The sequence below is a fragment of the Salvia hispanica genome, chromosome 1 (genome assembly GCF_029641045.1).
Source record: "Salvia hispanica isolate PSC_SH4W2 chromosome 1, Shi_PSC_v1, whole genome shotgun sequence".
NCBI lineage: Eukaryota > Viridiplantae > Streptophyta > Magnoliopsida > Lamiales > Lamiaceae > Salvia > Salvia hispanica.
The window spans coordinates 31,359,259-31,374,318 of record NC_142692.1 but is presented as its reverse complement, the minus strand read 5'-3'; the positions used below and the strand labels follow the sequence as shown (position 1 = coordinate 31,374,318).

General features: G+C 38.0%; 2 protein-coding genes across 2 annotated transcripts; both read left to right on the top strand.

Annotated features, from left to right (window-relative positions):
• The first annotated feature begins 1,277 nt into the window (after positions 1-1,277).
• LOC125220899 (ABC transporter C family member 5-like) lies at positions 1,278-10,006 on the top strand. Its single transcript, XM_089062711.1, has 12 exons — positions 1,278-1,559; positions 1,781-4,037; positions 4,155-4,475; positions 4,562-4,648; positions 5,460-6,152; positions 6,294-6,458; positions 6,890-7,184; positions 7,577-7,791; positions 8,105-8,410; positions 8,558-8,621; positions 8,734-8,973; positions 9,546-10,006. The coding sequence occupies exons 2-12, from the start codon at positions 1,941-1,943 to the stop codon at positions 9,656-9,658; spliced, it is 4,596 nt and encodes a 1,531-aa protein (XP_088918837.1). The 5' UTR covers positions 1,278-1,559; positions 1,781-1,940; the 3' UTR covers positions 9,659-10,006.
• Positions 10,007-12,149: 2,143 nt separating this feature from the next.
• MUR3 (Exostosin family protein) lies at positions 12,150-14,615 on the top strand. The gene is made up of 2 exons (XM_048121889.2): positions 12,150-12,526; positions 12,656-14,615. Exon 2 carries the CDS (start codon positions 12,763-12,765, stop codon positions 14,458-14,460), a length of 1,698 nt encoding a protein of 565 aa, XP_047977846.1. The 5' UTR covers positions 12,150-12,526; positions 12,656-12,762; the 3' UTR covers positions 14,461-14,615.
• Positions 14,616-15,060: the final 445 nt, after the last annotated feature.

Here is a 15,060-nt window from a genome sequence, read left to right as displayed (position 1 = left end):
GTTAACTATATCAGAAATTTAACATTTTTCACACTTGTCCAATTAATTTAGATTAGAAAGGAATTATATGAGTGACTTTTGTAAGTCATACTTTTATACAAATTTATAAAAAAATAATGGATTTTAGCTTCCGAGTCATATATAATTCTCTCCAAATACTAATAAATTGGACAATTAAACAAAATGTCAAAATTACAAAATAATTATAGTCATTTTAAAAAGTTACGATATTGAACATAACTTCATAATTTTTCTGAATATATCTTTTCAATTCCACAGTGATCTTTTTGTGAAACTTTGTCCAATAAAAATTTGTATAGTACTCCATACTACTATTCTTATGAAACCAAGCATAACCATGCTACAATTACTTTAATTTGAACCAATTCTTTCGGTGAAATTGAATTAATTAACAAAAAAAATCATGTGCTCACTATAATAAATTTTAGTTTAAAACCGACCGACTATCCCAGTTTAATAATGATTTGGTGGATATACCAAATCATAATAAGTTAGATGGATATGCACATAGTGTCAAAAGTAAATAAATCACATGATATATTAGTATATGGACCTAACTCTCTTTATCTCTCTAATAAGTTTAGTAGCCTTCTTTATATTTTGGCTCAATTCAATCCAATTATCCAACCCAACTCAACCCAACCTCAGCCAAATAAGAATCTCCTCATCTATTTTTTCTACTTCATTCCTCACAATACAATAAAATAATCTATCATCACTTATTGTGAAAGGTGAATGAAGAATGAATGAGGAGTAGAGTAAGAAAAATGGACGAGGAGATCCTTATCCAGCCACCTGTCTATATATAATGGTGTAAAATTGATTTTTCCCCTAAATACATATCTCATCACCAATTTTTGTCAGAGTTATGCTATCACACGGCACTAACACAATTGTCAATTCAGCTCATCAAAACATTCATTCATAAAATTAATACTTTATCCAGCATTTAATTTAAATATTAAAATTTTTGGGAGCAACACGATGTTAATACTCCACCAGTCCGGTATTAGAATTTGAGTTTTATCATTTAGATCCATCTGCCAATAAAAAATTTATTTTATTTTTACTATAAATAATAAATAATTCCTACAATTTATAAATTAATTATACTCACACTCTATTATATACTATTCCATAAAATAAATACTTATATAAAACTCCTATCTGCTTACATTGAGCCTTGAGGTGATATGAATAGATGATTAAATTTATATGATTAGTAGGAAAAGAAATTTGTATTTAATAATTTTTGAAAATGAAAGTAGATTTATTTTAGGTATACTAGTCTGTGAAATGATGAGATCATGTAGTTGTATACACGTAGATCTTCAATCTCTCACCTCATTCTGTTTCTGTCTCTCTCACACACACATTTGCTGATTTGCATACCAGCGTCTCTATTGCAAAATCCTACTTCCTGCAGCAGTGGCTTGGTGGTGCTGCCTCCCTCATCATTTGCAGTGGAGTATTTGTACTCGATTTTGCAGAAATCAGCTCGGCGATCACCGGAGGCTGGCGAGTGAAGACAAGCGCAGGTCACTTCCGATGTTTCCTAGAATGACATGTTTCAGATTCAATTCTCTCCCCACCTTTTTCACTTTTGTATGCAATATAGAGGCAAGGTACAAAAAGTTAGAAGTGATTTGACAGGAAAGAGAGAGAGGAGTTTTAGTGTGATTGTTTTTTTCCCCTTTTGTCTGCTCTGTTTTTCTGTATTTGGCTTTGATGAAAAAGATGTATTTGTTTCCGTGTGCAGATTGTTTTTGTCTGCGTCTGTGACTTGTCAATTCGTTGCGCATTATATTGCCAGATGGTGAAATGCCCTTTCGCACTATTAGATCCCTCGCCCGTTTTAACGTTGCCACTGGACTTCATTCATAGTGTTGGCGTTCTTGGTTTGAATATTGGTGATTATTATGGGTATCAATCTTTTATTGGCTGCTGAAACGACTATTGCTGGAGCTTCAAATGGTGTGGCGCTTGCCTTTGGGGAGCTGTCCTTGTTGGAATTGGCCTCATTTTGCTTCAATTTGGCACTGGTTCTTGTGTTCGTGTTGATTGTGTCTGCGAGGTATATTGCCTTGTGTTTTGGCAGGGCTCGTCTGTGGAAGGAGGACTTGGTTGGGAGTGATGGGGATGTTAGGCAGAATGGAGTTGCAGATGTTGAGGAAGCTCATAACATTGTGATTGGCAAAAGCTACAAAGCTTCGGTGGTGTGTTGCTTTTATGTTTTGTTGGTTTACATATTCGTATTAGGGTATGATGGAATTGGTCTGATACGGGAGGCGAGTGGAAATTCTGGTTGGACTGTGCTATTGCTGCCTGCAGCTCTAAGTTTAGCTTGGTTTGTGCTGAGCTTTTCAGTTCTTTACTGTAAATACAAGGCTGCTGAGAAATATTCACTGTTGTTGAGAGTTTGGTGGATTGCATCTTTTATTATTTCTCTGTGTATGTTGTATGATGATGGTAAAGGATTTCTTAAAGAAGGATCAGGCCACTTGGATTCTCATGTTTTAGCGAACATTATTGTTACCCCAGCTCTTGCTTTTATCTGTTTTGTTGCGTTCGGGGGTGTTACTGGTATCCAAGTCTGTAGGAACTCTGATCTTCAAGAGCCATTGCTGCTTGAAGAAGAAGCAGGGTGTCTTAAGGTTACTCCTTACAGTGAAGCTGGGCTTTTCAGTTTGATCTCTCTTTCATGGCTGGACCCACTTCTTTCAATTGGAGCAAAAAGGCCACTGGAGCTTAAGGATATTCCATTGCTTGCACCAAAAGACCGCTCCAAGACCAATTACAAGATATTGAACTCAAATTGGGAGAAACTGAAAGCCAAGGATCCTCAGAAAACCCCGTCTCTAGCTTGGGCTATCCTCAAGTCTTTCTGGAAAGAAGCTTGGCGCAATGCAATATTTGCGGGGCTGAACACTTTGGTTTCATATGTCGGACCATATATGATAAGCTACTTTGTGGACTACCTATGTGGAAAGGGGACTTATCCGAATGAGGGTTATGTTCTTGCTGGAATTTTGTTCACTGCAAAGTTGTTGGAGACTATAACAAGCCGACAGTGGTATCTTGGGGTTGATATTATGGGTATGCATGTTAGGTCAGCTCTCACAGCAATGGTATACAGGAAAGGCCTCAAGCTTTCAAGCTCAGCTAGGCAAAATCACACTAGTGGAGAGATTGTCAACTATATGGCCGTGGATGTTCAGAGAGTAGGGGATTTTTCTTGGTATCTGCATGATATATGGATGCTTCCTCTCCAGATTATCCTTGCTCTTGCAATTCTGTACAAGAACGTTGGAATTGCTTCACTTGCCACTCTCATTGCCACTGTTGTATCCATTATTGCAACAGTTCCAGTGGCAAGGATTCAGGAAAGCTATCAAGACAAGTTGATGGCCGCCAAGGATGATAGGATGAGGAAGACTTCAGAATGCCTCAGGAACATGAGAATTCTGAAGTCTCAGGCTTGGGAGGATAGGTACCGCTTGATTCTGGAAGAAATGCGGAATGTGGAGTTCAAGTATCTGCGGAAAGCTCTTTACTCTCAGGCTTTCATCACATTTATATTCTGGAGCTCTCCTATATTTGTTTCAGCTATTACATTCGGGACTTGCATTTTGTTAGGTGGTCAGCTTACAGCTGGCAGTGTTCTTTCTGCTCTGGCTACTTTCCGGATCCTGCAAGAACCACTTAGAAATTTTCCTGACTTGGTATCCATGATGGCACAGACTAAAGTCTCCCTTGATCGGATCTCTGCATTTCTGCAGGAGGAAGAGCTTCCAGAAGATGCAATCACTACCTTGCCCAGAGGCATTTCAAATGTGGCCATAGAAATAACAAATGGGGACTTCTGTTGGGATCAGTGTTCGCCTACTCCAACCCTTTCCAACATACATGTCAAGGTAGAGAAGGGAATGCGTGTGGCTGTCTGTGGTGTGGTTGGTTCTGGGAAGTCGAGCTTCCTTTCTTGCATCCTCGGTGAGATTCCGAAAATCTCTGGTGAAGTAAGTTTGATGTTTTGGCTGCTAACATTCTTTCCTTTCTGCCTACCCTTCGTTCTCATAGTTAACCTCAAGAAACTTGGTTGAATCTGACTGCTCATCTCTGGCTGTATATGTTAGGTTAGAATTTGCGGATCTGCAGCGTATGTCTCTCAGTCTGCATGGATTCAATCAGGAAACATAGAAGAAAATATCCTCTTCGGAAGTCCCATGGACAAGGCAAAATACAAGAGTGTTATTCAAGCCTGTTCACTGAAGAAAGACCTGGAGCTATTCTCACATGGTGATCATACCATTATTGGTGATAGAGGGATAAATCTTAGTGGTGGTCAGAAGCAACGTGTGCAGCTTGCCAGGGCACTGTATCAAGATGCTGATATTTATTTGCTTGATGATCCCTTCAGTGCTGTTGATGCACATACTGGCTCAGAATTATTTAAGGTTTCCAAAATTTTTTATTATGTTATTTGCAGTTTGTGGATCTAGAAAATTGAATCTGGCTGACAAATTTTTTTCTGAAACTGCAGGAATATATACTCACGGCTCTAGCTACAAAAACTGTCATTTTTGTCACCCACCAAGTCGAATTTTTACCTGCTGCTGACTTGATTTTGGTATTGCCTTCAGCCTTTAATTATGTTGTCACCTGCAGTAGAGTTTTAGACCTTGGTTTATGTCAGTTGTATATGGTTACTAACTAGCCTAGAGTTATTGCTTAGGGTGCTCTGTTGCTTTGCACTATCTTCCAATGCCATGCTCACGTATTTCATGAATTCTGCCCATGCTTATGTGAGCATTACAGTTAATTGGTGACAGTGTTTCTGGATCTTCTCGTAAACTAATTCCCTCATAAATGTAAGATATCCAATTGTTAGGACTTAGGAATTTAGGATACAAATTTTTCATGCTGGTCAGCATGAACGAGAATGCTAGTAAACTTCTGCCTAGCGGCAGATTAACTGTGGTAGTAGCAGCATCTAATGGGATTGATTTTAAACTAGTTATGATTGTTACAGAGACAAGCCTTCTAAAACCGTCCGACTTTATCAGCTTAAATGAGAAAAAAGACATTGTAAAGTACAGAGATTAAGTTATTTTTTTTGTCAGTGTAGTTAGTGTATAACTACTCTTGTATTGCTATAGATTTTCTAGGCTTCTCAATTATCATTAATAAGCTCTGGAAATAATCAACTTATGCACTAGCTGAGCTTGTCCAGATTTTGTGGTCAATTTCTTCATCGCCTTTGACATGGATCATCCTTTGAATATGAGAAATTTCTGCAAACAATTTTAGGAGACACTGCACATGCTGCAAACCCATTTTCATAAAATAGGAGATAAATGATTCAGACGAATTATATATAGTTGTTAGACATTCATATTGCCTTTCTGTTCTTTCAGCATCCCTTCTACCTTATTGTGTAGGTTATGAAAGAAGGTCAGATTATTCAAGCTGGAATATATGATGAACTCTTGCAAGCAGGAACAGATTTTAGTACATTGGTGGAGGCTCATCATGAAGCAATTGAGGCGATGGATTTTTGCAACCTAGTTTCTGAAGAATCTGATGAAAATGATCATCTTAAGTCTCTCCTCACAGTTGAAAATTCCAATTTAGCTAGTAATAGTATTACTGGTTTGGCAAAGGAAGTCCAAGAAGGAGTATCCTCATCAGAAAAGAAAGCAATTAAAGAGAAAAAGAAAGCTAAACGTTCAAGGAAAAAGCAGCTTGTGCAGGATGAGGAGCGGGAGCGCGGAAGAGTCAGCATGAAAGTGTATTTGTCATATATGACAGCTGCATATAAGGGTTTATTGATTCCATTGATTATTCTTGCCCAAACAATGTTTCAGGTCCTTCAAATAGCTAGTAGTTGGTGGATGGCTTGGGCAAATCCACAGACTGTTGGGGACGAACCTAAAACCAGTAGCATGATGCTTATTGGTGTTTATATGGCACTTGCCTTTGGAAGCTCCTGGTTCATATTTATCAGGGCTGTTCTTGTCGCTACATTTGGTCTTGCAGCTGCACAAAAATTATTTCTGAAAATGCTCAGAACAGTATTTAGGGCGCCAATGTCTTTCTTTGACTCTACTCCATCTGGACGAATACTGAATCGTGTAAGCCATGTTCCATTCCCTTCTTCCTTTTCTATTCTTGACGTTGGGCTTTGGGTATGGGTTTTCATGCCCTGTCGTTCTGTTTTTACATCCAAAATTCTCAACATTTGTTCACCTCTTATGATCTTCTGTGATTACCAGGTGTCAATTGATCAAAGTGTTGTTGATCTTGATATTCCATTCAGACTTGGTGGCTTTGCTTCAACAACCATTCAACTTCTTGGCATTATTGGTGTAATGACACAAGTGACCTGGGAAGTTTTGCTTCTTGTAATCCCAATGGCAATTGCTTGCGTGTGGATGCAGGTGAGTAATTATGGCAAGAAAATTCTTCCCTCTATGTAAATTGGTGGTTCAGATGTTGTAAACTAAGTAAATGCATGTACCTGTCTGCACCAACAAGATAATCATCTTTGGTTTATGGCTTTATGCATGGATGGCCATAAATGTACTTAAAATATATGCCCAAAATAGCCACATAAAGCATGATCAGCATGTTTGCATTATATTGTGGCTTATATATTTGAATCCATCACGATGAACTATATGTATTATGATTTATCATTTGTCTTGTGTTGCATGGTTTTATTCGAATGACTTTGATGATGAGTACTTTGAATCTCATTAGCATGCACTTGTTCAATTCTGTTATATCGTTATTATGACGTGTAAATAATTGTCCTTTTCAAGATTTATTGAGAAATAAGATGTGGTTCGTTTTTCTTTTACATGTGCAGAAATATTACATGGCTTCATCCAGAGAACTAGTCCGCATAGTTAGTATCCAGAAGTCTCCAATAATTCATCTTTTTGCTGAATCTATTGCTGGAGCAGCTACAATCAGAGGGTTTGGGCAAGAAAAGAGATTCATGAAGAGGAATCTTTATCTTCTCGATTGCTTTGCTCGTCCATTCTTTTGCAGTGTTGCAGCCATAGAATGGCTTTGTTTGCGCATGGAATTGTTGTCCACATTTGTGTTTGCTTTTTGCATAGTCTTGCTTGTGAGCTTACCTGCTGGAAGTATAGATCCAAGTAAGTAAATCACTCTTCTTTCATGCCAAAAGTGTTAATTATTTCTAGTCTTTATCTAGTTGAGACTTTCTATAACCTTTTACTTTTACCTCAATGAGGAGAAAGCGTACACTTTCTTGTCATATGTGAACTTTGGACAAAAGGGATGATGGCTTCTGTCTATGTATATGTTACTGTGATGATCATGAAAAACTTCATACATGAATAAAGTTATTTTGTTTGTAAGCATTAGATAAAAAAGGACGTCTATCTAGAATCTACATAACAGATATGCTGAGCTAACTGTGACTTATTGTATATGAGCTGTTAATTACATTCTTTGAGAAAATAATGAAGAAGATGCTGGACAACAGGTCACTTTATTAGTATTCTAATTGTAAAATCTTCGTCAGGTATGGCTGGCCTTGCAGTGACATATGGCCTCAATATGAATAACCGCTTATCACGTTGGATTCTTAGCTTTTGCAAGCTTGAAAACAAAATCATATCCATAGAAAGGATTCATCAATACTGCCATATACCTAGCGAAGCACCAGCAGTTATTGAAGACTCGCGACCTCCATCTTCATGGCCTGAAAATGGCACAATTGAACTAATTGATTTAAAGGTATGCTATATTTTTTGTTCTGTTTACCTTCCTGTTTATTTATTTTTAGATGTCAAGTGTAAGCATAAATATCCTATCCAAGGAGGCAAACCTATCCATCCTTTTCTGTCTTAAAACTTTGTACATAGTGTTGCATTCTAGTCGGACCAGCTTGATCATTGTAAATTTGAAATATGCCCAAATTTCCACGTAATGTACTTATGGAGTCTTTAGCATGCTATAAGCCGATTGCGCTCAAGCAGTGATAGAGTTAAGTAAAGCTGGGAGTGAGATGAACTTAAAGAGTCCTATCTGACTATCTTGTCCTCTACAGGTTCGTTACAAGGAGAATCTTCCTGTCGTGCTCCATGGTGTCTCCTGCATATTTCCAGGTGGAAAGAAAATTGGAATTGTTGGGCGTACTGGAAGTGGTAAATCGACCATGATCCAGGCTCTGTTTAGGTTGATTGAGCCGGCCGGGGGTAGAATAATTATTGATAATATTGATATTTCAAAAATTGGTCTTCACGACCTGCGGAACAGGCTGAGCATCATTCCCCAGGATCCAACATTGTTTGAAGGAACTATCAGAGACAATCTAGACCCACTTGGGGAGCATCCGGATCAAGATGTTTGGCAGGTAGCCATTTGGACACAAATGCTGAATGTTGATTTCTTAAGATGATATAAAAAACCAGTCCTTTAACGAATTTTGTTCAATGTTTGGTGTTTTGTTGCCAATTCTTGAAAATTTTCATGATTTCATTCCATACATCAATTGCGACAGGCACTTGATAAATCACAGCTAGGTGATGTCGTTCGTCAAAAAGAGCAAAAGCTTGATACACCTGGTACGCAACTATCCTAGTAGTTAACTTGAATCAAGCTTCTTAAGTGGCAAATGAGCCCAACCTACGTAGTTTTGAGCAACAAGAAGTGATTTGTTGTATCTGATGTTCACAGTTATAGAAAATGGAGATAACTGGAGTGTGGGCCAGCGACAGCTGGTATCACTTGGTCGAGCTTTACTTAAACAGGCGAAAATTTTGGTTCTTGATGAGGCAACGGCCTCGGTTGACTCTGCGACGGATAACCTCATCCAAAAGATAATAAGATCAGAATTTAAGGACTGCACTGTATGCACAATTGCTCATCGTATCCCAACTGTGATTGACAGCGACATGGTTTTGGTCCTCAGTGATGGTGCGCTTCTATACCCTTTCAGATTTTCACTTATACTAGACTTATCACGCGTTACCTTGTGAGAGTCATACAAATGGTCTTTTCTGAAGGAGTTCGATAGTAATAATTTCATGTGTATGAAATTAAGAATATCATAGTGGATGAAATGGAAATTTGTCTTTGGTTTTTATTTTGAGAGAATATGTCAAACCAAAAAAAGCTTAGCCTAAATTTCTAATATACGTTGGTGCGAACCTCTTCTTTCTGCACCTGTTATGAATTATGATTGTGAATAGTTCAGGTCCTGCTTGTACTTTCATGGAGTTTCTCTTATCTCTTACTCCGCCAATAGCTCATGTCACTAAGCGCATGCATCTGCCCAGTTTCATTATTTTCTTCACATTCAAGGCCCATTATATTTTCCTATGCATTGCAATCTAGATGAAAGGCTAGATGTTGTGTTTGCAATCTCATATTTGGGCTACTAATCTTGCAGTTATCTAAACTGAATCCTACCCCTTCAATGGGATTGCTAGCAGAACACGCATGGAGCTACACTAATCCCTCTGGATATTTGTATGTACGTTTTGCAGGTCGGGTTGCAGAGTATGATACTCCAGCACGACTGTTAGAGGACAAATCGTCCATGTTCCTAAAGCTGGTGTCGGAGTACTCATCACGGTCCAGTGGTGTTCCGGATTTCTGATACCAGTCCTCAGTTTGAGGCTCTGTTCTATCTATGAGCACGCATTCCCCACTCCACCTGCTCTCCTTCACTTCCAGCTGCTACTGATGATCCATCAGGCTGAAGAGCCGGTGACAGGTGACCGACCATCTGGATTGTAGCCCAACTCCAACGAGAACCATGCCATTGTTGGGTGTGACCGTGTGAGTATCGCCTTCAGAGGCAGAAAGTGTACAATAGAATAAGTTTTGGTAGGATGAGGTTGATAGTGATGACCAACTGAAAGAGTTGTACTTAGAGCTAGGTTTTATTTTCTTTATGAAGTGAATAAACTTTAGTATTTTCACTAGTGAAGTGTTGGGAAGGGAATTGTGGTCATCCTATTTCAGCATTTTGGCCTCATTGAAGGTAGAAAAAGAGTAAAAGAAAATTCTCCCTAAACAATAAGGATAAACTTGTTTACTGAAAGGGAAAATATGATCAAAGAAACCCCTTAAACTACTTGATTAGTGATTTATACATTTTGCTAGGAGCAAACTTATAATGCTTTTGGTAGGAGTAAAGCATATCCTCAACCCAAAAGTTTGATTGAGTGCTTATTAAGTCATTCCACTGGAATATCTACTTTCCTTGTTTCACCCTCATTATATATAAAACTCTATGCATAAACACCTATCTCTATATATGATCAAGAAACTTCTAGCCATGAAAAACTTCTCCCCCAAAAAAGAGAACAGGTTCAGGTCCTCTGCAGCCATGAGCCACCATTTCCCTCCAGCCATCATCCGCGGCGCCTTCGAAAACGTGAGGCTGAGTGGCCGGAATGTGGGTGCGTCGATGATAGCCGGTGGTGGGGATGATGAGGGCGGCGAGGCTCGGGGAAGCTGCAGCATAAATATATACATAAATAATGATGTGCAAGGCATCAACAACTCTCTGTTGTTGGGCAGTGATGTGAGAATGGGGGACCCTGGAGTTAGCTTGTCTTTGGAAGGATTGGATTTGGATAGAGGGATTCGCCTTGTGACCAAGAATAAGGCAACTGATTCTACTACACGTTTGGTATTATTGCTTGCGTTTGGAACGCTCATTCTCTCAATCTTAGCTTATTTTTTAGCTTGATTATGTCGTACAAATGTTATAATGCCAAATATCTTAGTATTATTTGTTTTGTTTTATATGGTTATTATGATGCAAATGCCTCTGAAAATTATTAATTGTTGTCATTAATTCTATAAGTTAAGTAAAAAAACTTTGATTTGTTCATTTTCGTTATAATTTTAGATGGATAAATAAATAATAAATTCATGCAAGTTAAAACTATCAATACCAATTTTAATACTCCTAGAGTGGAACAATAAACGTATAAAGCAAACTGAAACTTAATCAACAAAATATGTAGTATAATGCAGGAGTATGGGGACCGCCAAAGCGACGGAATCAACTTTTTTGCTGAAATAAAATATGTACCATACCACTTTTTGTTGTCCAATGTACTACTTGGTTGAAACTAAATCAATTATGGTCTTTTGACTAATTATTTACTAACTACTTTATAATTTTCTTTTTTATACCTACGTCCGTCAATGAACCAAAATTAATTATCTAGTTTTTATATGTTTTTCACAAGATGAGTTATATTTTTTCTAATGTCTTCTAATATTTTTTGTTTTTATATCTCTTTTATTTTATTAATTTTGTTTTAAATTGTGTTTCCATGATTTTGAGGTTTGTCTTAATGTCAAGTGGAGTAATTAATTAGTGAACTCAAATCAAGTACTGCGGAATAGTAGATTATAAGTTTTTAACCATTTTTAATAGGTCAAAAACCGATACGCAACCCGGTTTTATTCTATCTAATTAATTAGTGTCCAAATCCCGAAAATAACTATTTTAATGAATAATCAATCTAATCGTATTTTTGTCGCGGAAATCTAAGCATACTTAATTCAATTAAATATCCATTTTGCGGCCGCAGATTCACTATTCTTTAAGAATAAGGATATTATATTATTATTCAATTTCGTAGTCAAAGTCAAAATCAAATCTTTGTTACACAAAATAGTAAAGTAGATACACGCTGTAAATGCATTGTGCTCACATTTATCTCGAGTATGTTACTACTATATTTTAAGCATTAGGATATCCCAATAAAGTTCATATACATACTTGTTTAATGAAATTTGAAGCTCACAATAATTGGAAATCCAACAAGTATATTTGTTAATACTATGAAATATAAGACCAAATATAAAATTCACACTACAAATACTAGAATACCCAAATAAACTATGTATGTATTGGAGATACAAATGTAAGGATAAAACTAAATTGTACTCCTATTATAATTTTTCTATCAGGCTAGCAGCCACCGGCATTTTATTATAGTTTCGTAAATGTCTTCAATTTACGTAGAATATATAAATCTCATTTAATTCTAATTAAATAATTTCATGAATTTCATGCACCATATTATATTGAGCTGGCATGTATCCACGTGTCCAGCGGCGGTGTGACAACCGCAAAGGTGATTTCCACGGCGTTTGGGGCTCTAACATACGCCTCCTGCTCTCCCTCGCTACAATACGCCTCATGCTCTCCCTCGCTACAATACGCCTCCCTCCTTTCCATAACCTCTTTTCGCTACTGAGAATAGAAATATAAATACTAACTGCGTTTTCTCTCCTCAAATTCTCTCTACATTTTCTGAACCTTTTTGTGCTTACATTTTTGAGAGAAAATCCTAGTTTGTACAATAAGATATTTTTGATATTTGATATTTGATATTTTTTTCCTTTTAGCTTCATGAGTTTCCGCGTGAGATCAGCTGATTCTGTTCTACTCGTCTAAATTACCGCATGCTGAATCGTTGCAATTCTTATTCTGCTGGTTAGTTCCGCTGAATTTCCGCTCGTTTACGCTTTTTCCTGTTGTTTAATTCATTCCGACTGCATTTTTTCGATTTCTGTTGCTGTACAAGTTTGCATCCTGAATCTCAATTGTAGCTTGTTGTTTTAGGGTTTATGTGCTGGTGCATCTCGATTTCCTTTTATATGATTTTTAGTGCTTTGCGCAACGACGTGTGTTATAGTTCGTGAGGTGAATTTGTCGTCGCCGGATTTTTGATGAGACGCCGCTCGGCGGCTGAGGTTCCGTTGGTTGATCTGATGGAGAAAGGGCATGGCAGAATGCATTATTCGCGGCTTTGTTTGTTAGCCGCAATATCAGCATTCTTTTGGTTATGCCTCTTGTGCTTTCATTTTATGGTGATTGGTAATGGTAGTATTGCTGATAGCTCTCCTCGATTAGAGCACGTTTCCATTAATGCTAAATCGGTTAACACTCTGCCTGTTGATACGTATCCCTCCCCAGTTAGTCGTTCTATGGGCATTTCGAATGATCGAGCTGGGGATAAGGAGAAGTCTAACAATGTTATTCATAGGCCTCAAGAGGAGAGGCCGACCTACTCTTTTGTGAGGGCGTTGAGGACAGTAGAGAATAAGAGCGATCCGTGTGGAGGGAGGTATATTTATGTTCATAATCTTCCTCCAAGGTTCAATGAGGATATGCTTAAGGAGTGTAGGAGCCTTAGTCTGTGGACCAACATGTGTAAGTTCACCACGAATGCTGGTCTAGGTCCTCCACTGGAGAATGTTGAGGGGGTTTTCTCGAATACTGGGTGGTACGCGACTAATCAGTTTGCTGTGGATGTGATATTCAGTAATCGGATGAAGCAGTATGAGTGCTTGACGAATGACTCTTCACTTGCTGCTGCTATTTTTGTGCCCTTCTACGCTGGGTTTGATATTGCTAGGTATCTATGGGGGCACAACATATCAACTAGGGATGCTGCGTCTCTTGATTTGGTTGATTGGCTTGCAAAAACGCCTGAATGGAGTATTATGGGAGGAAAGGATCACTTTCTCGTGGCTGGCAGGATAACGTGGGATTTCAGGCGACTATCTGACCAAGAGTCAGACTGGGGTAACAAGCTTTTGTTCTTGCCATCGTCCAAAAACATGTCTATGCTTGTTGTGGAATCAAGTCCATGGAATGCAAATGATTTTGGAATTCCATATCCAACCTACTTCCATCCCGCTAAGGATGCTGATGTGATCATTTGGCAGGATAGGATGAGGAAACTTGAGAGGAAGTATCTGTTTTGTTTCGCTGGAGCACCCCGTCCAGGGAATGCCAAATCAATCCGAGGACAGATCATTGATCAATGCAAGAATTCGGCAGTGTGCAAATTGTTGGAGTGCGATTTTGGGGAAAGTAAGTGTCATTCTCCGAGTAGCATTATGCAGATGTTTCAGAGCTCACTTTTCTGTATGCAACCTCAAGGCGATTCATACACAAGAAGATCAGCGTTCGACTCCATGCTTGCTGGTTGCATACCCGTGTTTTCCCATCCAGGGTCTGCCTACATTCAGTACACCTGGCATTTACCAAAGAATTATTCGGTATATTCTGTGTTCCTTCCAGAGGATGACATTCGTAAGAATGTCAGCATAGAGCAAAGGCTAAGTCAAATTTCTGCAGAGAGAGTGAAGGAAATGAGAGAGGCAGTTATAAATCTCATCCCACAACTGATATATGCTGACCCTCGCTCGAAGCTGGAGACGTTTAGAGATGCCTTTGACGTGGCTGTTAGCGCAGTCATTGACAAGGTGACAAAGCTGAGGAAGGACACAATTGAGGGGCGTAGAGATGATGATTTCATAGAGGAGATTAGCTGGAAATATGATTTACTGGGTGAAGATCGAGCTGCAGGGCCTCATGAATGGGATCCATATTTTTCAAAGCCTAAAAAAGATGGCTAGACCGATCCCAAACAATGATGAGTTATGGGATATACTATAGAATATTTGAATCTACATTCAGGATTTTTCAGCTTGTTGTGTTGAGCGTAGAGGTTCCTGGTGAGGTATGTATACTAAAGCTTTCTAGATCAACAGTTATACAATTAATTTGATTATCTTATGCGATCATATAAATCTGCTTATAATATTAGGAGTACTATATGTCAGTGAATTATCCAAAGATGACTCGATCTGACAAGTGGTACCACCTTGTATTATCCTAATTGTCTTTATTCTTCATTGTTATGACTTATGAGTGAGATAATTATTTTTCTCATGTGGAGTGTTAGAAATGTGGACTAATATAAAATTTCAGTCAAAAAATGTGAGTTTATAATTGAAATTCATGAAGTTTTTTATATCACCCAATTTGTGAAAAATATGGTACAGACACCATTAATATGTTTAATTTATTTGAATTTGTAATAGTCTGATATTTTTGTAATAGGTTGTTATTATATTTAGGCTGTACTTTTTTTTTTTTTTTTTTATATGTAAAAAATAATATCATCCGTCAGTTATTTTATTTTTATTTTGTACTCCGTGTAAGAATAGCCTCAT

What these genes read in the sequence shown, in the direction of transcription:
- MUR3 (XM_048121889.2), top strand. Translation starts at nt 12,763, where the DNA reads ATGAGACGCCGCTCGGCGGCTGAGGTTCCGTTGGTTGATCTGATGGAG.
- LOC125220899 (XM_089062711.1), top strand. Translation starts at nt 1,941, where the DNA reads ATGGGTATCAATCTTTTATTGGCTGCTGAAACGACTATTGCTGGAGCT. An exon ending in CTGGACGAATACTGAATCGT is followed by an intron (nt 6,153 to 6,293) that starts GTAAGCCATGTT and finishes TGTGATTACCAG; the next exon opens with GTGTCAATTGATCAAAGTGT. An exon ending in GCAAAAGCTTGATACACCTG is followed by an intron (nt 8,622 to 8,733) that starts GTACGCAACTAT and finishes TGATGTTCACAG; the next exon opens with TTATAGAAAATGGAGATAAC.